Source organism: Rhinoderma darwinii, chromosome 4 (assembly GCF_050947455.1).
Source record: "Rhinoderma darwinii isolate aRhiDar2 chromosome 4, aRhiDar2.hap1, whole genome shotgun sequence".
Classification (NCBI taxonomy): Eukaryota; Metazoa; Chordata; class Amphibia; order Anura; family Rhinodermatidae; genus Rhinoderma; species Rhinoderma darwinii.
The window spans coordinates 325,129,065-325,156,888 of record NC_134690.1 but is presented as its reverse complement, the minus strand read 5'-3'; the positions used below and the strand labels follow the sequence as shown (position 1 = coordinate 325,156,888).

The following is a 27,824-nucleotide window of genomic DNA, read 5'->3' as shown; positions in this document are numbered from 1 at the left end:
TGGAATATGCATTTAAGACAAAGCCCCAATGCAGTGGTTCTTAAACCATTTTAGCACAAAGAAAACCCTAAAAAAAAAAGCTATACTTTCAGGTTACTTCTTGCTGGAGAGTCCCTTCAGCAAACTGGCATTCAGATGCCCGGTTATTCCCATTGCAGAAAGAGATGTCATATCACTAGTATCGGCCATCTCTAACAGATCGATGGGGATCTGACTGCTCGGACTTCCACCAATCCTGAGAATGAAGGGGCCGCAGCTCTGGTTTTGCGCTGCAGCCCCTTCATAGTCTTTCCTTGTGCACAGAACGGCAACACGGCTCCATTCAAGTGAATAAAGCTGTGCTGTAGTTTCTTGCCGGTGGCTAGGAGCACCACTGTGCAGTGAAAAAGCAGCACTGCAGCTTCTTCAATCTCAGGATCGTTGGGGAACCCGGCATTTAGGCTGTTACCGATCCGATAACTTACCAATATGCCATCACTTTCTGTAATGGGAATAACTCTTTAATGAAAGTGAGGTGATGGAGAAGTGATATGGCTTCTGGTTAGCTACAGTGGTAGAATCTTCAACCCTCCAAAAGACATGCTTAATGCTTGGCACAACTGCCAAGATGGTAGAAGTACCACACTATATTCTTCCACTATTACCAATTTTGCACTTATTTACAGTAAAACTTCTTTAATGTACCATATGATAATCCAGAATTGCTCAATGATCAGGTGGAAACCTGGTGTCATAAATAGTCTCTTTATTTGTGTAATATGTATTTGTTGTCCGTGGACTTTATATCTTGTTGGCTTTTTTTATCAGTGTAATATTTGTAATGAAAATATTCAATGTCATATCCCGTACAATTAATTGTTCAAATTACATTTAAACCCATTTTGATTCTACATAGTGCGGATGATGCATATAAATGCAGTTGTGTTGTCCATAAAAGCAAGTCTTATAAATATCTCCAATTGTCTTTGCAGTCATGGCTGCGCATTCTAGATATCATGTACCAAAAATATTAGATACAAATGAGACAATGGCACACAATGAGACAAAGATCAAGAGCCCAGCAACTGAGAGAGGGCACCCCCCAATTGGAGTACTTTCCAATCTAATGTCTGCATTCTGACCCAGAGTGGTATCAGTCCGCTGTTGTAGATGGTAGGTGGATAAGCTACATTTGCAAACAGGTTTTTCCAGTTTGTGAACTCCATGTAGTCGCTGGTTCCATGTGGCTTAATATTACATCTCTAAAAGATAAACATTATCAGAAGGATGTATAGATGACATCACAGATGCATTGCGCAAAGTGGAATAGGTTGTAGTCACATTCAGGCTATTGCTGTCTTATATGTACAGTGGTGCAATGATATAAATATAATATATAAAGGCCCGTGCAAAGTACGAACGAGAAAGAAACCATGAAGAGGATGTGGCACTCGTACGACCGCTGCAGACCCTTCAAACAGCTTATCGGCAGGGGTGCTCAGAGTCGGACCCCCAACAATCTAATATACATGGCCTATTCTGAGGATAAGCCATCAAGTACTGTAAATTGCTACAGATCTTCATTATGGAAACCTCACTGATAATCCACAGCATCTAAATTAGCCTAAGCTTACTGTGTTGCTCATTTTCATATAATAAACATTATAATTTTGCAGGTTTGAATTACCCAAAAGTAATAAGAATGTAAAAATATGCATAATAAATATAATAGTACTGTAGGAATATGTTCCTGGGATTAGATATTCAAACGTTACTCAGCCATAAGCAAACTAGGCCAGACAAAGGCAGATGGGGAGAGGTTGATGGCCAGGGTTGCACATCTGTTCATTCTGAGTATTTGTAGGGAATACTGAACTATCTGCTTTTTCTGTGAATCAGTCAACGTTGTCCACCCAACATAGACATAGCAGAATGTCATGTCCCAATCCTAGGGGAGGAATTCAGATGACACAGTGTTATAAAAACCGTAACATTTGCATTAGATATTGGACATTTCTACTTTGCTCTGTTCTGTCCCTATTTGCTAGAAAGGTGCCCTGATGATAAGATCTTTATAAGGTGTCCCAATGCCTGGACTCTGAGACATCAGCTGTAATCTGTGGGGGAGCCAGGCAGAAAGTTTTCTATTTCATTGCAACACCATTCCGGGGAAAATGAAGCAATACATGGTACCCATTCAAGTCAATAGACTGTACGTGTAGCATGGGCATGCTGGGTCCTCCAGAGTGAGAAAAACTATTTGTACCTGCTCTACATTCTAGCTAATATACAAAAAGGGACAATATATAAACATAGACAAAATCTAACTTAAAAAAGCCCTGTCACCAGATTATAACTGCCCTATATTCTACCTAATCTAATAGGTGCTTTAATGTAGAAAAGTAATGTGTTGTTGTTTTTTTTTATAAAACGTTTATTTTTTTACAAAGTTATGAGCATTATAAGTGTTATTCAAATTCGTTCTTAATGCACGAGTGGGTGTTTTCTTACTTTTTACCAAGTGGGTGTAGTAAAGAGAAGTGTATGACGCTGACCAATCAGCGTCATACACTTCTCTTCATTCATGTTAAGCTGTACTCACAGCACAGCATGATCTCGCGAGATCACGCTGTGCTGTGGATTAAGCTGGATATGAATGAAGCTGATTGGTCAGCGTCATATACTTCTCTTTACAATGCCCACTTGGTCAGGAGTAAAACAATGCCCACTTGGGCACTAAGAACGAATTTGCATAACACTTAAATTGCTCATAACTTTGTCAAAAAATAAACGTTTTTTAAAAAACAACAACACATTACTTATTTACATGAAAACGCCCGCAGCATATGGAGCGCACTCCAAACATCACCCCCCCCCCCGCGCACCAGGACGTACCGGTGCGTCCTGGTGCGCTAAGGGGTTAATAAACCTAACAAGTATTTCCCTTAAGCTAAAAACAAAACAAAAAGAAAGTCCTTGAATTATTATTTTCTGTCAAGGTGTCAAAATACTATTTAGCTGTTTCTTACTGAAATCTTGATGGCAACCAATATGGCCACCATTACTAGCCCAACAGAAGTCTAGCTGTGCATTTATAAGGTAGCAGGGGATATACCACCGTAGAATTGCCATTTATCAGGCTAGAAAAGCTAGGTATCAGTCCCTATGCGAGTTGTTATGGCAGAGAAAATGATTTAAATGGACACTAACTTTTCAAACAACTTATACCAATTTTATAGTATATCTGATCTAGATCAACTTTGTAATTTACTTACTGTTAAAATGTTGTTGTTTCATCCATGCAAATTCTGTGTAAAGTCACTGCCACTAGATGTCTCCCTTCCTGCTGTCCACTCCCTATTGTCAAGCAAAATCTGTCTCTAGTTACAGAGCACATGAGACGGACTGCAGCAAGTGGGGGGGGGGGTGTCTCTTTGCTGCCTGCTAATACAAGTCTTTAGAGAGGGGAGGAGGGAGCAGCGAGAGGAGACACAGACTTGCTGCCTATATAAGTCTTTGAAAAGGGGAGGGGGGAAAGCAGGAGCAGAGTGAGAGAGACACAGACCGATGTGCTCAAACTTTCTGGTAAGAGTTATGTCACCCCAGTGCTGGAGTCACAGCTACACTGCTTATAACTGCTGTATAAATTCCTCCATTTTGCTGCACCTTTCTATATATGTGATTGATAGAGATAGGAGAGCAGGATTCTCCTCTTCTATGTATGCAGTGTATAGGAGACATTATAGGCTCTTTCTAGTAGCTCAGAGAAAATTGAAGAGAGATAGAGCACGTAGAGCGGAAAACTGCTAAATAATGCAGAATACAAGTCGTATAATGGCCAGAAATAGTGTTATTTCTCATCTACACGTAAGTGAAAGCTTATTCTGAAAAGTCACCTGAAAAGTTAGGTACGCTTTAAGTTTAAAATGGCTGAATAACATTTTTAACAACTTAAAGAAGGAAAACACAGGATTTATTTTTACTGTCGATTTTCTCGATTTTATAGGAAAAAGCTATTAATCTCATCAGTAAAACTTGGTCCCTATAAAGATCAGCAAGCCCCCCATTGTGCCCACTGTTTCTTTTAACTTAGAATTAATCTACCACAAGCTAATTGCTGTTTGGCTAAAATGTCATTGACTTCAATTTCTGGACAGTTGTGAGTTATAATGAGATGGCAGCTATGAAGAAGGGGTAAGATAAAAATGAGCCTCAAGCAAGGCAAAAAAAGAACACATTTTAATATATTCATGAGGCTGAATAATACAGTGGAACCTACGGAAGGGGTTTATACGCACTCGATGAATGACCGACAATACAGTCAGACGAAAACGCTTTCAGAATGAATCCCTGTCCATTATGCACTTGTAACTTTTACATGTGATTTGGATGGAGAGAGTGTAGTCACACAAAGGGGAGGCAGGCACGCAAGAATTGATAGAAGCATTCCTAATTAACATGTAGAGCAAGGCAATGGGAGGAAGGTTGCATTAAATGAGACTAGATAATAAGGGGATATTCAAACATCACGGCTCGTGGGCAGCTTATTATAAACATCAGGTAACACATAATGAGTGATTCAAGGCGAGTTGTTGGTATTTGTGCTGTGCCACATCTCATCGTTGAATTAATCAGATGTAATTTTCAAGCTCAAATTGGTTATTTGTAGTGCCCTAGTGCCATCTAGTGGGCCACATAATGGGTTATAACAAGCAGTGTATGATTTTCCATTTCCTAAAAATTTTCTGTTTCTCATTGCTTAATTTGCTATATTTTTTTCATATATTTTTAATCAGCATCTAAGCTTCATCTAGTGTTACAAAGAAGACATATTTTTGTGAGTGCCCTGCATTGGCAAGCTAGGGCTTCATAAGACAATTGATAGAAATTCACATTATTGATACATAATCATTCCATTCCTGTTATATATATCAGTAGGGCCCTGTTCAAATCACACTGGGGCTATACATGGGTGGTATACATCAGGAGTGTTCCCCGTCGTGTACTTTTCAACATATTCCACTGTATTGCCATATAGTGGCATACGTCTACCATTGGCCACGTTGTATACCTTTATTTGCGTTGACCCACTGCGCTTATAAAGTTAAAAAAAAAATGCAGATGTGAACAGAGCTTTAGAGATACAAATCCTTTAAAACATGATATAAAACTTGTAAAATTCATCATACTGCAGCTATACCATGAACTGCCCATAATACTAAAATGAGGCTCCATTTCCTGCTGGTTGTTACAGAAGTGTCCAATATCTATCTCGATAGATAAAACAAAGAAACAAACACGGCGCCACATAGTGTGAGTAAGCCCAATGAGACAGTCAGAGTATGACGAATGGATGCTTACCACAGCTGGATAGATCAATCGCTTAGAACTAAATGTAGATCGTGGAGAGTGCTGCTGCCGAAATCCCAAACGGTCACGCCAATGGGTTACCGTGCAATGTTATCAAATAGAGGTAGAAAAAGGGGGATATGACTACGGCGCTGCTACTCAATAAAGATGCAGGAATTATTAATAGTGTTTATTAGTAAGAAGGCTACGCGTTTCAATGACGCACCGGCATCTTCCTCAGGCCATATAAAGATCTTGAAAGCAATGGCTCATCCATTTAATGCACGGACATGTTGAGTCCTCCAAAGCAAGAGACACTCATTGTAGTCGATTTCTACTCTCTATAATAGCGGACAACCTTCTATTAACTTAAATGTTATAGTAGGGTGTTTAAAAATGTTTTTTTTTACAACCAAATAACCCATTTAAAGAACGACACCATTAGCCAATGTCCTATTAATATTCTCTAGGCCCGGCTTATATGCCTCAGGTACTGGGTTCCTTAGGTTCTGAACTATGACTTCAAACAAATTATTCACTATATTAAAGTCAGCAGATATTCAGACCTGATGTATTTCAGAGCAAACTGACAACGATGGGTTTGTAGTCAAACAAGGGTAAAGTATCCACCTAACCCTGCAGCAATGATGCAATGTCATTATAGGGTGAAACGTTATTCAGTGTCAGATGCTAAAGTGTAGACATGACCACGTTGAAGGCAGTGCCGCAGATTGTATGATGTGGATGTCTGTCACTCGCTGTGCAGCTCTGCTTGTTCGTTGCTGCCATAGGCATTCCACGCCTGCTGTTCATTTCATTTCAGATAATAAGACAGACAGAACGGCTGCTGCACTTCCCCCAAACTACAATCTAACGCTGCTACTTCATATTAAAATGACCTTTCAGCTCACTAACTTTCAATAATTTCTATACAGTGATTTGTCCTACTTTCATTCCTGTCCGCTCGGTATGACGCCTGTTTTACAAAGCAAGCAGTTGTTGATGTGCTGACGCTGACTTTGTCATTTAACACACTAAACTCTAGCTTGTTCATGTATCAATACTTTCAGAATGGCCAGATTGGCTCTTAGTTGTTGCTTACTTTTGTGCATTGATAATCGCGCACACGTTCAAAGTCATTAAATGTCTAACTTATTTACATATGTGCCGCCATACAGCACCATATTACGACTAGCTCCGTAATACGAGCACTGATGGAGCATGTCATGATTTGTCTTATCAATCCAACAGAATTCAGATGAATGAAAACTGTATTGATGAGTGTTGTATTAAGACTCCTTACAGCCTAAAGGTTGTACAATGCCACAATAGGTCCCAACACATTCTAAAAGTCGGGACAAATGAAAATCAGAATAAATATTAAATAGGCTCTGTCACCACATTATAAGTGGCCTATATTGTACATGATATGATCGGTGCTATAATGTAGATTACAGCAGTGTTTTTTATTTAGAGAAACGATCATTTTTGACGGAGTTATGACCTATATTAGCTTTATGCTAATGAGTTTCTCAATGGACAGTGTTTTACTATATCACCAAGTGGGTGTTGTACAGAGGAGTGTATGACGCTGACCAATCAGCGACATACACTTCTCTCCATTCATTTACACTGCAGATCGTGATATAGCTATATCGCTCTTTGCAGTCACATAAACATACTATAACGCTACTCATGTATCATGACAATGAATATACATTACCTCCAGCCAGGATGTGATGTGTATTCATTCTCCTGACCACTTCTGTAGCGTCTGTGTGATTTACAGCACAGCGAGATCTCGCTGTGAGTGACAGTTTACAGCATAATCTCACGAGACTACGCCTGCTGTGCTGTAAATCACAGAGACGCTACAGAAGTGTTCAGGATTCTGAATACACATCACGTCCTGGCTGGAGGTAATGTATATTCATTGTCATGACACTTGAGTAGCGTTATAGTGTGTTTATGTGACTGCAAATAGCGATATAGCTATATCGCGATCTGCAGTATAAATGAATGGAGAGAAGTGTATGACGCTGATTGGTCAGTGTCATACACTCCTCTGTACAACGCCCACTTGGTCATATAGTAAAACACGCCCAGTTGTCTATTGAGAAACTCATTATCATAAAGCTAATATAGGTCATAACTCCGTCAAAAATGATTGTTTTTCAAAATAAAAAAACACTGCTGTAATCTACATTTCAGCGCCGATCACATCATGTACAATATAGGCCACTTATAATGTGGTGACAGAGCCTCTTTAAATTCTGTTTTAAACAACCCAGAATTTATCACAGTGATGCGCCATTCAATAATAACTTAAGAGCTACTGCTCCTATTCACTGTGATGTATGCATCATGTAAGACACAGACACAGACACAACAAAGCAATGGAGTGACATCACACAAGATTGGCACAAATGGATGTTAATTTACATACCGCACAGAATATAAAGGTCTGAATCTTCAGACTCTTGTTTTCAACCACAATGCGAGCAAGAGCTCCAGAGTCATGCGTATAGATACACCGAGAGTCTCACTGTCAGGGATGGTCTTAGGTTGAATGATGCCCTATGCGGTACCATCTGTACATAGCATATGGTACAAAGAACTGTGCCATACAATGCCTTATTATAAGCGTCATACATTATGGTGCCCAAATAACATGCCATACGTAGGTTAAATAACTCTTCCATACAGTTGCCTATATACAGTGCTGCCACCATCATGAAAAACAATACATTGTCGTAAAAAACAGTCTCACCATAGGGAAACGTTCAGACGTAGCGGAAACTTGCGGCAAATATGCAACGAATCTGCATATTTGAGGGTATTTGAATTAGCATATTTGAGGGTCCATGCAGACGTGGCAGATTTCGCAGTGGACTTGCGATAGATTTCAGTCTTTGCATTGCAAAGGCTGAAATCCGCGGTGAAAATCCGCCGGTTCTCCGCAACATGCTGCGGAATGTAAATTGCGCACCGCAAGCTAATTTCTGCACAGTTGTTTTCCATAACGTCTGCACCAACTTACCTAAAAAGCTATAAAAACCAACCGAAAAAAAGTTTGCTGCAGTTTTCCACTGCGCCCTGTCCGCAGTGGAATTCCGCAGCAAATCTGCCACGTCTGTACATGCCCTAGAGGCATCATGAAGGAAAGGAACCCGCGCCCCAAGGGCTAATTTATGAAAACTAGTGCAAAGGTGTTGCCTTAGCAGCCAATCAGACTTCAGGTGTCATTTTTATAATTTAGGCTCTAAAATGAAAGGGCTACACTTATACCACATCATTGCGGCACAATGTCTCAGATTTTCACTGTGTATTCCTGTATTCATCTATAAGATCTCATGATCACAATACTATGCACTGTTGTTGTGATTCTTGCAGCGGAACTTGGATTACAGAACCTGCTACCATCTTTTTAGTATTCTGTGCCCATCATGTATTTAGTGGCCTTATTATTATCATTCAACAATAGAAACGTATTATTGCAGTAGTAATGTTAACCTATGCTATGGATCTTTTTACAATAGAAACCAGATAAGTGAAATAATACTATACTATCTTCCTGTCTATTTGACCTTCAGGTTAATTGTACACTTTTCATATTTTTATTTGAGGCTGGAAGGTACAGTATATTAAGACTTGGGCAGCATGTTAATAAATGACTGCAGAATCTATACTTTATACGTGAAGCTTCGGGAGGATTTCTGGGTAATAAGTCCTTATTATCCGTTATAAATAGAGCTGTATTCGTACACCAGTTTCAAGATGCATAGAATATTTCCATCTACTCTTGCTGTGGTTCAATAAACTAAAACTTGTTAGAATCAGAAAATTCAAATTCTTGCAATTTTTCATTGACTGTTTTGTTTTCCAATGTGATTATTCTTGTAACAAAAATCAAGTTAAACTCTGGGCAAATGTTAATATTTTAGTAAGCTGGACCTATTCAAATTTTTTCACTCTTGTTTCATAAATGCAAGTTTCCAAGGTTCACTATAAATTCTTGACACCACAGGCAATAAAAACGACTGCTTCATGTTACTGGTTGTACAGCGGAGGTTGCAAAACACCATCCTTTTTCTGACATCACTTCCTGCTTTGAAGCTATTGGTTTAAACTATAAAACAGAGACTTCCTGTTCTACCCGCCCCCTGCATTCACTCTGCACATAATATTGTTAATACTGTGAGCTATCGTCCCACTCTCCGTCAATCCCCCTGCTTTCTGTTCCAAATGCAGGATAAAGCAGCTAAAGAGAGCAGGGTCACTATAATAAGGAGAACTATAAAAATATAAATGAATGAATGTTGGTTCATGTAGAGGAACGGTCTTTGTTACCTGCTAAAGTAAACCAGCACGTTGTATCCTCACCATACTAATCTGTAGACAACATTGTTACTTATGGTTTTCCCATTTAAAGCTGTTTTATGCATAACTATTTGTCATCACAGAGGATACAATTCCAAAGAAAGTTGTCTGCCATTTCAACGGCAAGACCTATGCAGACGAAGAGAGATGGGACATTGACAGCTGCACACACTGCTACTGCTTGCAAGGACAGACCCTCTGCTCCACCGTCAGCTGCCCACCTTTGCCCTGTGTGGAACCAATAAATGTTGAAGGGAGCTGCTGCCCCATGTGTCCAGGTACTAATATCTGCCTTTCTAAATGTGTTTTCATGCATTTTAAGAAATGTGTATAGAAGGAGATGGATCCCTGTAGCCTTTAAAGGGCAAAATTACCATTGTGCAAATTATGCATATATAATCTACATAAAAAGCCCATTAATTCTGTGAATACATTGCTTATCTTGTATAGCTCCTGTTTTAAACATATACCTAATAACTAGGTAACCCGTGAGTTTTCATTTTCCAAACTGAATAACCACAATTTCTGTAATCTTTCTCGATAATTTAACCCACCCATTCCCTTCATGCCCACCTCTGAACCCCTTTTTAGCTCTGCTATGTCTTTCTTAAAGAGACTCTGTCACCACATTATAAGTGCCCTGTCTCCTATATAAGGAGATGGTCGCTGTAATGTAGGTGACAGTAATGCTTTTTATTTAAAAAAACGATCTTTTTTCACAAAGTTAGGAGCGATTTAAGTTTATGCTAATGAGCTTTCTTAATGCCCAAGTGGGCGTACTTTTACTTTCGACCAAGTGGGCGTTGTACAGAGGAGTGCATGACGCTGACCAATCGGCATCATGCACTCCTCTCCATTCATTTACACTGCACTAGCGATATAGTTATATCACTATGTGCAGCCTCATACACAAGCCCTAACATTACTACAGTGTCCTGATAATGAATACACATGAAATCCAACCTGGACGTCATGTGTACTCAGAATCCTGACACTTCTGACTCTTTTTTTGTGAGATTCCGGCAAGTGAAACCAAATCTCGTTTAGAGTCAGAGTCAGAAGTGTCAGGATTCTGAGTACACATGACGTCCAGGCTGGATTTCATGTGTATTCATTATCAGGACACTGTAGTAATGTTAGGGCTTGTGTATGAGGCTGCACATAGTGATATAACTATATCGCTAGTGCAGTGTAAATGAATGGAGAGGAGTGCATGATGCCGATTGGTCAGCGTCATGCACTCCTCTGTACAACGCCCACTTGGTCGAAAGTAAAAGTACGCCCACTCGGGCATTAAGAAAGCTCATTAGCATAAACTTAAATCGCTCCTAACGTTGTGAAAAAAGATCGTTTTTTTAAATAAAAAGCATTACTGTCACCTACATTACAGCGCCCATCTCCTTATATAGGAGACAGGGCACTTATAATGTGGTGACAGAGCCTCTTTAAGACTGAATCCAGACCTGTGCATAATATCTTATGTTAAAATAACCCATAAAGCTACTATTACTTCTATGCAGTCTTTCTCTATTGACTTTCATCTCATTTCTGAGGTATATGTGTAGTTGTGTAGTTAAAAGTGGAAGAAAAATCTGTTTTAGTAAACATGAAATACCTCGCCATTAATGGGTGAAGGATTCTGGGTCAATAGGTTTGAAAAACAAAACTTAAAGGCGTATTTCCATCTAAGACATTTATGGCATATCCCATGGAAATGCCATAAATGTCTAAGATAGGAATATCCCTTCAATTATATCTAAAATGACAGGATTGGCTCGGAAAGCAAAGCAGATGCATAAATCGTTTGTGTTTTGCAGAGATGTATATTCCTGAACCCACTAACATCCCTATTGAGAAGACAAATCACAGAGGAAGAAACGATCATGACTTTCTTCACTGGCCAACACCAAGTGAGAATGACATTCACCACCATAGAGGTGAGGATTCCATATAGTTTACATCGTTTTCTCTGTGACTTTCAGATTACTTCTATCTTCTGATCATTTATGACACATTGTGCGCCCAGCCATTGATGTTTCTGGCCTTTGTTCCAGGAATCGTGCAGCATTTTGGTCAGTATTTTGTATCAGTATTTATAAGCCAAAACTAGGAGTAGATCCTACAGAGAGAAAAGGTATAATGGAAAGAATTGCACCTCTTCCGTGATTTGGATCCACTACTACTTTTGCCATCTAAATACTGAAGCAAAATACTGGCTAAAACACTACCGTGTGAAAGTGGCGTTAACTTATATTGGTGGAAAACAAACCTTTAGCCCAATGATTAACTTTAACTAGCCCTGTTACCATTACTGTATACCTTATAATATAGCACTTAGGGCAGGTTCTCCTGAGTAATGCTTTCTCATGAACAAGCTTCTTTATCATGGTGCAATAAATGTGTGAAAAATTTCCTGGGATCAATGAGAGCAGCCTCAAATAGATGCAAGTACGGGTAGGTCTTCCATTAGTATTAGTAGTATGCTTGATTCTGGTCCTCACGTTACTGTACTGTGTGGAGGAAACCTGTCCGGGAGCACATACATCTCCGGGATATTTCCTGTCTTCTGGGTAAATGGGGTTCTGGGTATTACCTTTATATTTTGCTTAGTACCTACTATAATATGCACTATTTTGAACTCCATTGAACTATACGTATGTTTATGTCCATATTAATATGCGCTTCATTCTGACTTATGGTCCCAAATCACTATGGTATTAATTGTACTATTTATGTTATTATGATGTCACCACCTTCTAGAATTAAAATGATCATAACCGATTAGGAGGTGAATATGGGGGTTATGCAATGACAGATGGAGCGCGTAAAAAAAATGACATACTGAGGCTCTCTTAAGTAATGATCTTGTTACAATTTATTTATCCAGAAATGGGTCATCTTAAAGTGAACTACAGGGAAGGAGACCGACCTCAGCCGAGCGAGGACACCTCACTTCACTCAGTTGCATGGGTTTCAATCCCAATATTGACGGCTTTGATTATCATCATAGTCCTTCTCCTTATAAATAAGAAAAAGCAATGGATTCCAGTACCCTGTTATCGGACACCTACAAAGGTATAGGATTCTTACATGATATATGTCATATAATCACATTTTATGCTGTTTACTGTACTGTATTTACAATTTTACATTTACACTATAGACAAGTATAATATACGGCATGGCTACCATTTTAAGCATGACGGAACTATATTGTGGCCCTAAAAGCATTGAATGCCTATCAAAAATACAAGTGTAGGTGTGTATTTTTATATGTAGATGTTCTTATAGAAGCAAAATAAGAAAATCCTATCTAGGCTTGAAAAAAAAAAATCCCCAGAAACCACTCCATTCTTGTCCATGGGTTGCGTCTGATATTGTAGCTTAGCCCTATTCAAGCCAACGAGGCTAAGCTTTCACAACAGATGTAGCCCATGGGCAAGCGGGGCACTGCTTCTTGAAAAAAGCAAACCAGTTTTTCTAATTCTAGATAACCCCTTTATTGTGGAAATTCAATCTAATATACCCTTTCATAACATAAAGCAGATCTCCAGAAGCCAACCTATTGAGAATTTGATGCCTCACTATCTATGTGGCAGTTAGCCAATAATCTTATTTTTCTCTCTGGTTAGTGTAATAGGTTGTCCGTGATAAAGAGAAAACAGGCCAAGGGTGGGAAATGGCATAAAATAATAAAAGAAGCATTTCTTAATGCTTATTTTATTATTTTATGCCATTTCCCCCTTGGCCTGTTTTCTCTTGATCTCAGACAACTGCTTTCGGGCTCGTCCACACACTCCGGAGTTGCCGTGTTTTTTCTGGACGGAATATCGGACGGAAAAAAACGCTGCAGAAAACAGTAGCAACATAGTGGATGTGATTTAACAAATCTCATCCACATGCTGCGTAAAATTTCCAAGCCGAAATTGACCTGTGGGGCGTATTTTTCGGACCGCAGCATGTCAATTTCTGCTATGGAAAGTGTGCAGAATTGCTGCGTTTTTCATAGGAGATGTCTCCATCTCCTAGCATTGGGAAAAATGCAGCAAAATACGCACCATTTTCTGCCACAAAAAACGCAGGAAATGGTGCGTTTTTGCCGTAGTGGAAAGCCTTTGACTTTCAACGGAATTGCTGCAGAAATTTTCTGCAGCAATTCCATTGCATGTGGACAAGACCTTAAAGTGGCTCTGTCACCACATTATACGTGCCCTATCTCCTACATAATCTGATCGGCGCTGTAATGTAGATCACAGCAGTGGTTTTTATTTTGAAAAAGGATCATTTTTGAGCAAGTTATGAGCAATTTTAGATTTATGCTAATTAGTTTCTTAATAGACAACTGGGCGTGTTTTTACTTTTTACCAACTGGGCGTTGTAAGGAGAAGTGTATGACGCTGACCAATCAGTGACCAATCAGCGTCATACACTTCTCATTGTTCCAGCCCAGCTTCTTTCATTGCACAATCACACTAACAATGGGCTGGAACAATGAGAAGTGTATGACGCTGATTGGTCACTGGTTGGTCAGCGTCATACACTCTTCTGTACAACACCCAGTTGGTAAAAAGTAAAAACATGCCCAGTTGTCTATTAACAAAGTCATTAGCATAAATCTAAAATTGCTCATAACTTGCTCAAAAATGATTTTTCAAAATAAAAACCACTGCTGTTCTCTACATTACAGCGCCGATCAGATTATGTAGGAGATAGGGCACGTATAATCTGGTGACAGAGCCTCTTTAAAGAGTATTTCCAATTATATAGATAAGTTATTATAGTGCAGGAGAGTGCACAATAATGGTTTTTCTCAATAACTTGCATAGTAGAGCCTGAAGCATGGACCGTGGCCACTCTGTGCTGCTATTTAGAGACAGAATCTACTGTGCAAGTTATTTAGAAAAACAATTATTGCGCACACTCTTGCACTGGTAGCTTATCTATATATTTTGAGGTTTGCTTTATTTGTAGTTAATAATTTGTCCTTTAATGGAAATCAACTCTCCACACACTGACTACCTGGTGAGCTTGTGCTTAACCACTGCCACCAATCTAAAGCACAGCTGCAGTGTAAAGTACAGAGCGGCCAGTGCAGCAGTCTAAACCAATGATGAGACAGGAGCTTGATTTTTGGACTACCTCAGACTCCATTCAGACAGTGTGACTAAACTGCAGTGACAAGTGACAGCTTTGTCCTAATGAAGCTGAGCTAAAAAAGAATCAAGCAGCAACTCGAATGAAATTAAAGGTCAAGTAAGCGTGACCCAAAAGTGCTGACATTCATATCTTATTAAAACCCACAACTTGACATACGCTTTAGGCTGGCCATAAATTTGTCATATATGTCACCGACGCTAACTGTTGACACATGAGAGATAACAAGTGCTTGCGATCCTCAGTAGTGCCTATTAGCAGTCCCATACCAGACCCCAACAATTGGCCCGGTGCGTGGATAGCTTGTCAAGTCACTCATTTCCAGAGTAAACATTGCAGCAAGCAACAAATTGGCGGCCATGGCTGTTCATAGTAGACATCTGTGCGTCAGCAAAGCAGAATAAAATAGTAATTGTGTGTAAACCTAAAAGAAATGACCGTTCTAACATACTGTATGTGCTAAATAGAAGGTATATACATAATTCACATATGCATGTCCTCATTAAATGAATCCAAAAAATATATGATAATGTATGCTTTAAATACAACCTATTGTCCATTACCAGCAGAAAAAAGCAGTGTCAATCATTGTATGCAGAGACAGATGCAGGATGACATTGTACACTGGGTGTATAGATAAGTGTACGTCTCCTTCTACCTTGTGGAAGAGGAGTAGGTTAAAGCAGTCGAGTAGAAACCTAATATCGTGAATATTTGAATTTCGGCCCAGGGCAATACTGCTTCTCGCTTTGCATGTCTGCTCACACTGTCACATTCAGAACATTCCACAGGGAACACAAGATTTAGGTGTTTCAAGGGAATGTGAGCATTTTTACTGTGTGCTTAACCCATTCCGTGCATGAACAGACAGAAATGTGCTAGAGCGATACTCCGTGTTAAACCGGACACCGATCACATTTACATACTTTTGTTGATCAGAATAAAATGTCATCATAAGGGTCTCTCAGACTATTAGCTAGGCTTTCCCTGGCCCTGCATCTAAATACCCTGACCAGGGCAGAGTCGCTTGTTGATGCCCTCTTGGCACTCAGCACCTGGGATAAATGCCCTGCCAGCCCCCCAGTTATGCCCCTTGGGTCTCTTTATCAGCTTCCATTGTAAAACTCCTTTTATGACAATAAGGCCATGGGCCCTTGTAGCATTTGTCAAAAAATCTGCAACTAAAGTACATTACAATGCATGTGGATGCGATCAGTAGCGTGCTCTATCTGTTGCAGATTTTTACAGATTTGCCAAAGATTTTACCCTTTCATATGCAATGGGTGTAATCCATGAGAAAATCTGCATCAAAATCCACAGACCTCTAAGCAGCAGATAAAATCCACCAAATGGGTACATTGCCTTAGACTACAGAGCCTTTATTTCATCAATATAATAAATGTATAATATTGTAATGTCACTCTTCCTTGAAGGACTTTTCTAAGATTAGAATAAAGGGTTGGCTTTTTCTGTAATGGAGAGTGACCACACATGCGCAACCATTTCCAACGGTCCCGCCATGCATAGCATATATAGCCGATATGCCATAAAACTGAATTAAAGGGCCTGTCTAGTTTTGAATATCTCTTCTCACCGTGCAGTCCTACCTATCAACAACTCACTGCACCTTCTCCACATTCTTTTGCCAACCTCTTTTCTTGGGTGTTTCCTTCGACTCCCCATATATGATCATTGTTCCGATCCTTCTTGATAAATATTGCTATATTGAAATAGTATATCCGTATAGCCTTGTGGCCTAAAAGTAAGAACTGTGGCCTTGGAGCAACTGGGTCTAAGTATTTGTTCCAACGTTCTTCGGCACTATATAACTAGTGCTAAATGAACGTTTGCAATATTAATTGTAAACTTTTATGTGTCCTACAGCCGAGTTGCCTGAACAACCAATTGGTGTATGTGGACTGCAAGAAAGGGACTAGGGTACAAGTGGACAGCTCACAGAGGATGCTACGAATGGCTGACCCAGACTCTAGATACAGTGGCTTCTACAGTATGCAAAAACAGAACAACCTCCAGGCAGATAATTTCTATCAAACTGTGTGAGGAACGCCCAGACATCGATCACATGGATTTTCCTTTTGAAAAAAGGAAAATAAAACAGACAAGAGGATGGGAAAAAGACTGAAGCCTGCTATACAAAAAAAAAAAAACTAGAACCGTGCACTTGCTTATTGGATTGTGTGACATGTACAGTCGAGACCTTACTGAGATGAACTCTCGTCTCCTGCAATGTGCCAAAACAAACATTCCCACTTCCCCTTTGTAACAACTGACCAAGTGTTTTCTTAGAACCAAAGTTTGGAGAACTGGCTTATGCGTATCTGCTTGTAACATAGCTGTAGAGATGTTTTCTTTTTTTCAGGTTGGTTGGGGACGTAGTTTGGGTTACGACAAAGGAGAGGTCACAAGAGCTTAATCGGATGCTGAAGGATGGCAAATATGTATAGAAGTCCACCAAATTTCTTCTCACAAAGTTGCTAATACTGGCTTATGCTGTGAGAATCCCAGGTCCCCCCCCCCCCCCCCCATTCAAAGACATTGGCTTCTCCTGCATCTCAGAATCTATATCACAAGAAAGCAATGCTGAAAATTGAGTGGTCTTTACAAATTTTGCTACCGGTTGACGTAGACAAAAAAATGCTATGTACAAATCACAGCCATGTTCAAGCTGCAAGTAATCTTTTTTCTAAGCTGATCTCTCTTCAAATGTACAATACAAATAATGATGTTTTAAATAAAACAAAAAAAACATGCAAAAAGCAGATGATAGCTGCAGTAAGGTAGACATGATGGGTAAGGTTCTAAAACAATAGAAAATGTGCTGCTTTTTTTCTTTAAATACATTTTATTTGATTTTAGCTATTGGCCAGTTGGATTAAGGTAAAATTACAGAGGGCTTAGTAGGTGTTTTTTTCATATATAAATATATATCTATATCTGAGCACTGGATTTTTATTTTTATTTTTCCAGAGAGCAGTAAAGTAGAACATTTTAAGACCTTCACCATATACTGTTCTAATATTTCATTTATAATAGGGTGTTGTTGTTGAATCTATTTTATTTGTTTTTATTTCATTTTCGTGTGTGTGAACATATGTGTGTGTGTGACTTTTGTTTCATTTTTGCGCTACCAAGAGAAGGATTAAAATTGCTATTAACTTTTGTTGATGCTGGAGAGGCAACGGTTTTAGGCAACATTAAAGAAAAGCCATTGGCGTTAGCTTGCTGGAAAAAAAATATAACTTGTGCTTCAAATAAGTGCAGACGGGGTGGGGGTGGGGGTGGGGCTGAGCATTTTTTTTTCTTCCATTTATTTTAATGGTTTTTTTTCTTCACTCTTTTCAGTTGATTTTTTTTAAGTTACTGATTGTGCAAATTAGAAAACTGCTATGCTGTTTTGGAGTTGCTTAATTTTATAGTATTCAAGCACCTTTTTTCAAAGCTGAGTTTAAAAAAAAAAAAAGTTACAAAAAAAAGTCATTGAGGAGAATATGCTTCTTCAAACTTTAGCATTATTGGAATATTTATGTAAATGTATATTATGCTAAAATGACAAAGTATTTGTGTGTATATATATATATATATATATATATATATATATATATATATATATACATATATATATATATATATATATAAATATTTATATATATAATTTTATATGGTTTTTTTTCCTGTTGAATGTATTTTTAGCCAAGAAAGAGAAATTTACCCGTAAAATATACATTAAAAACCAGCATTCCATACCAATGCTTAACTGCTTGTCAGTTCAGATAAGGATGCAGGCATTTTTTTTTATTTTTAATTCTACCTACTGTTTTACTTTCTTTTGTGTTTGTGTGTGCTTTTTGTCTCTGTACTGGTTCACGTGTATTTGCGTGAATATGCATTATGTAAAATGTGTGTATATGTCCGTGTGAACCTGAAAACCACAGTGACTTCAGCAATAAGCAAAAGTCCTGCTACATTGGATATTGAGTTGGGGATGGGGCTTTTAATTTATTATACAGTATATTCTTCTGTTTTTCTATGTTCTCTGTTTTGCTGAACAAGCCCAGGAACTGGACTTGGTTGTTTGATATCGTGAGGTGAAATTCAGTTGAATCAGATATGGAAAGAGTACATTGCAACTATATAAATGGAAAAAACACATGTGGGACTTAAGAAAGGCTCAAGAAAGGTCAAACGATAGAATCTTTTGACCTGCATGGCTCCCTGCATGTTTCTATTCCCCATCAGTGGTGAAAAGGATTAGGGGCAGTTTTATATAGCTGTTAAAATCAATGAAAAAAAAATAATGACCCCTAAAAGTTAATCTGCATTCGAGAATAATGTGGGGAATGATACTGTAATGTGAGCATTGCCTTGGAATGTTTTTTATTCCCATAAAAAATTGTATTCGTATAAATAAAAAAACAAACATATACAATGCTGGAGTCATTCTAACAGTCTGATGTTTCCTCAAATGTTGAGCTTCACTATTAAGAGGAAATACCAGATGCAAAATAAATTAGAGATCTCACATGTGGCCATAGCACAACTGTAACTCATTGTTTATACACAGTAATGTGCGTATGCAATGTGCATTAGTAGAATAGAGGCTACTGAATGTTCGATATTATTTACAATATATCTGCAGAGTTTATGCAGAATTTACATGTATGTCTATATATATATATATATATATATATATATATATATATATATATATATTGTGTATGTGAAAAAGTAAGGACGCCCCTTGTAAAGTTGTGTTGTTTTTTTTCCGGATTTTTTTTTTTTACATATGTGGACATACGGATACATTTTATCCTCATTCAAACAGTTTATAAAAATAAATCGAATGTAATTGAACAAAAAATCGCACATTCTCGTTAAGCACCCTCTGGTGAAATGAAGGATTCATAGTGGATTCTATGATGATGAACTTCCCAAGCCCTGACGCACCAAAGCAACCACAAAACCATAACATTTCCACCATCATGCCTTACAGGTATCAGGTTCCTCTGGTGATAAACTGTTTTTGGATTTTTTCAAAATATCTTCTCCTGCTGTGGCCAAATAACTTGTCTGCCTACAGCACATTTTTCCACAAGTCCTAGATGTTCATGGCCAAACTTTAGTCTTACTCGGACCTTTTTGAACAGCAAAGGTTTTCTCCTGGCACAATTCCCATTTGGATCTAATTTGTGCAACATGGTTGGCTCTTGTACTTTAACATCAATAGCGGAGAGAGCTACCTGTAGGTCCTGTGTTGAAATTATGGGGTTCTTAGAGCCTTTTTTCAGCATCATGCATCCTTCTCTCGGACTGAACTTGCTGAGGTGGCCTGGTCTGGCCTGGGCAAGTTTTAAATTGTAGATGATCTTCCAGAGACTGGAATGATTGATGTCCAAATGTTTGGCAATCTTTTAAAATCACTTTCTAGACTCAAAGGCATCTATAACCTTTTTTCTGAAGGCCCCATTGAGCTTTACGCTCTTTGGGTCTGGGCATGCTGAAATCACACATTTTAACAACAAAGCAAACCAAACTAAATGTCTGAGATTGAAATAAGAACGATTCCTCCATGACTTTCTTTAACAAGTTTTGAATCATTTGCACCTGATCGTGTAGACCGTACTCTAATTTTAATTGTTTAAGGCTGGGTTCACATGCGCACGCGATTTACCACCAGTTGCTGCTTTTTTTTGTGATACGGTTATTGGTCACTCTGTTTTTGCAGGTAGAACACATTAAAAATGTCTTTCACCTTTAAAATCTATGCGGCTAATAATAACATTGCAAAACTGGCAGTTCACTGTAAGGCTGGATTCTAAGCGCATGCTCGGTCCGTAAAGCACGGAACGTATTTCGGCTGGAAGTCCCGGACCGAACACAATGCAGGGAGCCGGGCTCCTAGCATCATAGTTATGTATGACGCTAGGAGTCCCTGCCTTTCCGTGGAACTACTGTCCCGTACTGGAAACATGATTACAGTACGGGACAGTTGTCCCGCAGCGAGGCAGGGACTCCTAGCGTCGTACATAACTATGATGCTAAGAGCCCGGCTCCCTGCAGTGTGTTCGGTCCGGGAATTGCGGCCGAAATACGTTCCGTCCTTTACGGACCGAACATGCTCGTGTGAATCCAGCCTAATAAGCATGGGGTTTTGCAGCACATTTTTAACTGCTTGGCACAGTACCGCAACGTGTGATCCCAGCCTAAGGTAGTGTTTCTGTTAGAGGGGCAGTTATTAGATCCACAGAAGGAAGTAGTATATCTGTGATATTTTTGCAAAATAAATTATTGTCAAGTCATTCCTTATGTTTTGTTTTTTTACCGTTATATTTATATATTGTTTGAATGAAGATCAAATATTGGTATGTGCTTACTTTTTCACATGACTATATATATATATATATATATATATATATATATATATATATATATATACACTCTCTACATACTGCAATGTACAATGTTCATTTGTACAATAAGTCCTCCGCACTTTGTCTAATATGTAGCTTGCATTAGACAGTGAAATTAATTAAGGTTATGAACTATAGATCAAGCCATGAACACATTATAAATCTATTCAAATATATTTCTGAGTGTTATAAATACTGTATCAGATCGGAACAAATAGTATTTTTATATGCTTTTCCTTCAAGTGTCAAATAAAAATAAACACGTACAAAGAAATAAATCTTTATTGGGCAGAGTTCAATCTATTAAACTAATAAAATCATTAATTTGCTGTTTGAAGTCCTATTCCCACCCATGAATATGTCTTTATTAAGTAGAAGTTTTTAGTAATGGTAACAACCCACAGTTTCAATGGTTTCATGATATATATATATTAGGTAGAAAAAAGCAGCACTTCAGAGAATTAAAGTATCACGGTGCTATGCGTCCTTGACCGTCATCTACACGGTCCTGAATTGTATACTCAAACGAGGAAATAGACGCAGCACTCCAGGAGTGGTTGCAAAGATAGTGGTTTATTCACCCATGTACAGAAATAGCTACGTTTCAGTCCTCTCAGCAGGACCTTTGTCAAAGGTCCTGCTGAGAGGACTGAAACGTAGCTATTTCTGTACATGTTTGAATAAACCACTATCTTTGCAACCACTCCTGGAGTGCTGCGTCTATTTCCTCATTTGAGCATATATATATATAGCACACAGGAAAATGGTGACAGCACACTGCAAACACTAATGCCACGTAAGCCACTAAATATAAATAAATATGCATTACTGCTAAATCTACTTACAATATATATATATATATATATATATATATATATAGTAATTAAGTCATTTTCTTTTGCTAAAAGGGTTCCTTATACTATATGGTAATAATACCCCATAAGCACATATGTACACCCCAGTGTACATATAGAGGTATCCCTTGCGGTTGCTATGGAGCTGCTGGAGAGGGGGCCCGAGGGTATGATCCCCACCGATAGGGCAATGTTAGCAAACATGGAAGCGGAAAATCATGAAAGTCCTAAAAATGGGATGGGGGCATCAGGATCTCATCTCCCGGGTGTTTAGGAGTTAAGCATAACCGGATAGGGGTCTAATATTTTTTTTTTTGTTTCGTCCCCCCATCTTCTTTGTACGCCACTACCTATAGGCTAGAATCAGGATGGAGTACAAGTTTATAACATACATTGTTTCACAATTTTGTGTCTTGCACCTTCCCCTCCCACACTATGTCCACCACTAGGAGGGTAAAAGTGGGATGTGTTGCATATTACAATACTACACACCCTTCATATTCTAACCAATTGTCACTATTGCCATATAGTATAGGGAGCCCTTGAAAATTAGAACTCCAAGCAAAAAAAAAAAAAAATGTAAATGCATTTTAATATTTGTGGGCATATAAAAATGTCTGCATTTTAACCCAGTAAATGCTCCATAAATGTTTGGTTGCTTTTAGAGTTACATCATTTTCCGCAATTAATTACTGAACTAATAAGATGCTGTTCATACTTTATTTCTGTCAAAACACTGGAAACCTGACAGACCCCATTTAAAAGGGTAACTAAACTTTAAAAAAACTTTTGACATGTCATATTGACATGTCAGAAGTTTTGATCGGTGGGGGTTTGAGCACTGAGATCCTCACCGATCGCTAAAACGAAGCACTCAGGTGAGAGCTGTGCCACTTAATTTCTGATCGGCTTTACCGCTCCGAATAAAGCCGACCAGAAAATAAGCAAGGCAGCGCTTACCTGAGGGCTTCTGCCGCTTCGTCTTAGCGGTCGGTGGGGTCTCAGTGCACCGATCGACATGTCAAAAGTTTTTTTAAAGTTAAGTTACACTTTAAAGCCAAAAAGAATTGTCAGGTTTTATTGAGGTTTTTTTGAGAAGAGATCCGCCATATCTGCCATAGCTCCATGGAAGGTCTGTCAGGATTTTAGTTTTCTCCCACACCACGAACACCTCTAGTTTAGGCATACCTATGTCGGCGTTGTGGCTGAAATCCTCACCCTGGAAAAGGCGTTTTAATCTTCACACGTTGAATAGGAAGCGTCCGGCTTGTTCCCTCTAAGCCTATCTAGTGGTGTTAGCGGTGTGTGGTGGACAAAAGTCCTGACAGACTCCCTCTAAGAACAGAAGGCCTGATGGTAGTATGAACAGGATCTCATTAATTCATTTATCGTAATTAGATTGCTATTATTATTTACAAACTAGTTCTGTTCTGTTGGGTTTTTCACAGAATTCAAATTCTTCTAACTGATCTTGGAAATGTCGCAATTTTGTTTTGGACACATTTTTATAAATCCCTTTAAAGTGCAAATATTACAATAAATTCTGTGGGCTGAATTTGTAAGAATGCAGAAAGTTATTCTAGCAGAGACTTCATTAAATGGTCCCTACACTGGGCCATAGACGTTTATATTTGCTAATGTTGTGTTTTACTCTCATTGTGTCTTGATAAGAGTGAATTAAAGGAGTTCTGTGATTTCCTAGTGTCAAAGTATATGGAGGAATATGTAAAGTTCGCACTTGGGGATAGAGAGCAGATCTTAGGGACCTCAGCTGCTTCTCACGTAGTCTCTATGGATGAGATATGTGGGATACAATCATGGGGGCCATCGAGAGAGCTAAGCATATATTGTATACATAGAGCATCCTGAAAGGACAAGCAGCATGTAAATAAAAGTCACCCCTCATTACCTGACATCCGCTTACATCGCACATATGCGCCATTATTTCAGCAATATTTCTATAAAACCATTAAGAACTTTAAAAAGTAAATATTGTGCAGGGGGATATTAGAAAAATGTCAGGATTGTGGTCTATAACTTGTGTAATTTGGGTATTTTTTTAAAGCACTAATATGCAAATGCCAACACCTTATATTTACACTAAAGTGCAGTTTCTGAATGGTAACATTACCCATGTCAAGGCAATTTGGGTGATTCGACCAATTTATGCAAATTGCTTTAATTATGCTGGACAAAAAGATGTCCTGCCTACTGTAGCTTTTTTGTGCCTTATTTCTAACTATGATCTTGTAGATCGCATTGTCCAACTTTCTGACATTGTCCTATGTATAACTTCATATATTCAGTAGCTAAAAGTCGTGGATATGAGGTAAAGTTGTAGGCAGTTTCTGTGCACATAAGCTCTGATTTGACCTTTTGTGGTCTATATGCTACAGTATGTACATGAGATTAGCTCACAAACAATGCTGGATGATGCAGACCAAGTGTCATAAATTAGTAGTTGACCTACAGTATTGGAAGCAGTTTTTGCTAAAGGGCTGCTACTGGAATATCACTTTCACATTGTGACTATTAATCCCAGTTCCCAAAACAGATGAATAACTTGGATAAGTGCAGGAATCATAGAGCCCCATAGTAAAACTATGAATGGTCCCACGCCCACTAAAACCCCACCAAATATACTATGTTTTTTTTTAATTAATGTCCACCATTATATATCTTCATAGGGGTCAGAGCTGCATTTTTCAAATATATAGCACCAATGGCCCTACTTTCCTGCACACAGTCTTAGAACTAAGTGCTAAAATTCTGTCTACCTGCAGCCACCACTTAACAGCATATGGACTTATACAACTAGTATTGAACTCAATGGGAGCTGTATAATCTGTATGCAGGGAGCTCTCCTATTGGTAGCTGCAAGCAAACGTTCTGACTATGTAACAGGAAGCAGTTCAGTGGCGGCACCGATGCCAACGTAGCAGTCACATAGTCTACACATATGGTAATTACGTCACTGGTTTAAACTCTAGTTCCAGTAAGCAAAAAGGCCTGGGCTACTCACAAGACCTTTATCAAACTTCTTTATATCATGCAGCGCATGCGTTTTAGCCCTTTATTTCATATAATTCTTTAATTGTTCCAAGAGGTATTTTGTACAAATTGCATGTACATGCCACTTCCATATTACTCTGTGATATCTCGCTGTGTCTAGAAAACAACTCTAGATGTATGTAAATCAGGTGTTGCTTGACTGAGTATATTCCTATATACTATGATTGTCGTGGGATAGTTATTGCAGCTGTTATGGGGCTTCAACCACACAGCACATTGATAATCTCTTCCCTGTACAAGTATGATAAGGTCCAGTATATTTATGCCCGTAAACACATAGAAGTATTACCTGTTTAATAGTCTGTCATCACTGCTCCAATTTTTTTTTTTACATTTCCAAGTTTCATATTCAAACATGCAAATGTCCAATGTAGAGAATGTTCCATGACATCGACTGCCATTTATCATTGTCAGCAAAAGTATAGGGCAGCCCAATGTGTTATGAATATCATTACCCAATACTGTAATAGTGGAAAAGTGTTGTTCTTTTAACATTAGTATAATGTATTTGTAGAATAGAATTGATATTAAGAAAATCGGAAAATATAGGTAAGGGACATAGTGACAGGTCTATGTTACGATATGCAGACTTATTTTCTTGCCTTTGCCTATGGCAGTCAGTGAGCTCAGGTCTGTACAGCAGTTCGATGTTTGTCTGGCACATCGGTTGTCATCTTATACAAGCAGACATCCCATCGAAAGCTGCCCATAGACAGTCTTTTTTATTTAAAATGAATGCATAATCCTATGGGGTTCAGATCGTTTAACAATACCCAATATTCCCATGAATGAAAAGATTATTTACAAAATATGACATTTTGAACATGTTTGATCATTGACTAATAGCCCCCTAAATGTTTTAATTTGTAATTTTTTCCGGCTAGACAACCAAGGCATCATTTTTTGTAAAGAAGTATTGAACACCATATACTATACAAGACTGAAATCAACTCTGGGCACCACTGGGGCTTGTTCAATCAAAGGCCCTTTTACACGGGCCAATGATCGGGCAAACGATAATTCATATGGACGCTCGTTCCCAATCATTGCCCTATGTACCTAGGGCAACGATCAGCTGATGAATGAGCAAATGCTCATTCTTCGACTGATCGTATCGTTTATGCAGCAGAAAATATTATCGTTGTCGGCAGCACATCTCCATGTACAAATGCATGGGGACGAGTGATCGTAGTAACCTATACTCGTCCCCATACATGACTAATTATAGCTCCACGTGAAAGGAGCAACCGAGCTCCGATCAACGAGCTATCTTGTTGATCGGCGCTCGTTGTTACGGCCAATATTTGTTGATGTAAAAGGACCCTAGGGCTAGTAAAAACATGGGGAAGGGAAGTTGGCCGTTACCTCTGTGCAAACAATTTTGAGGCTGGATAAACATGTTTAATGGTATTTCAACAATATATTAGATCTCATTTATCAATACCTTCTACCAACAAAGCAACCAATCAGAGACCTGTGTCTATTTCTCAAACCTCTGTTGAAAAATAAAAGGTGCTCTGTGATTGGTTGCCCTGGGAACAAGGCCATTTTTTATGACAGGTTTAATTGTGTACAAAGATGAATATGATGATTTTTAATTTCTCTTTATTCCAACTACGTTACTCGTAGCCACCTGACAAGGATGGGTTCTTTGGCACGAAGTCTACATGTGTGAAAGTGATGTAAAAGTTAATAATTGATTATGCATTTGTAAATACTCGGTGAGGGACTCATGAAGTACTAAAAGCCATTGCCTGTTTATTACAAAATTTTTCATTTCCAATATTTTATACCTTATCACGTGAAGTTGGATCCATCTATGGATAATTACATCATGAAGCAAAAATCCCACTAACTTAACGAATAGAATTAAATATGTTATGGGAGTGGTTAGTGGAGTAGAGTCGGAGTTCTGTTATGTACATAAAGGTGTAGATAAGAATGATTTGTGGTAGTAAGAATGATTTGTGGTAGTAGTTATTGTAAGTAAGGATGTCATTTTACAATGCCGATAATTATAATCCCTTGAGTTACCGAAGTGAATAAAATCTTCTGGCTCCAAATCATAGTCTCTAAAAATTTAAATAATGTTATCTCTCTCCAGTATAAGTTCCGTGACACATTTCCACAAAAGTCACAATTACAAATTTAGCTTTATATTAATTCAGAAAATTATTGAAATAAGATCTTCATGACTGCCTGGAAGATTATACACACTTTCTGCTACAATGTTATGCCATAATATTAACATCTCATAAAATGTTGGTCGGATACTGCACTGATTAATCTTTTTGTATGTTTTTTTTTTTTTTCTTTGATTTTTTTTGCCAAACTTTGGAAGGAAACGTACGACACCTGATGTGCTTATTGTAAAAAATAATGGAAAAAAAATTATAAAAAAATAGTAACAATGTGCTTTGTAATGTCAAGGAACTTCCAAGTATTGTTGTAGATACTTGGGCTGGTATGATGAATCAAAAATGAAAAAAAAAATATAATTTATTGTTCTAATGAGCTAATTTATTAACATGGAGATTAACAGAATAACCAAATGTTTTCCTAAAGAGAGAAAGGCGGAAACTCAATGCCAACAATAGGGGGAGATTTA

General features: G+C 38.4%; 1 protein-coding gene and 1 long non-coding RNA gene across 3 annotated transcripts in view; one reads left to right on the top strand and one right to left on the bottom strand.

The window, feature by feature from the left end:
- The window catches only part of CRIM1 (cysteine rich transmembrane BMP regulator 1), a 721,727-nt gene extending 703,572 nt beyond the window's left edge, over positions 1-18,155 (top strand). Inside the window, exons 14-17 of the mRNA XM_075862815.1 lie at positions 9,792-9,986; positions 11,526-11,645; positions 12,596-12,783; positions 16,747-18,155. Coding sequence (XP_075718930.1) covers positions 9,792-9,986; positions 11,526-11,645; positions 12,596-12,783; positions 16,747-16,923 — 680 coding nt within the window. The 3' untranslated portion in view covers positions 16,924-18,155. The remainder of the gene's footprint in view (positions 1-9,791; positions 9,987-11,525; positions 11,646-12,595; positions 12,784-16,746) is intronic.
- LOC142759977 (uncharacterized) overlaps positions 1-27,824 on the bottom strand; it is a 134,227-nt gene that overhangs the window by 106,048 nt on the left and 355 nt on the right. The gene's annotated exons all lie outside the window — the stretch shown is intronic.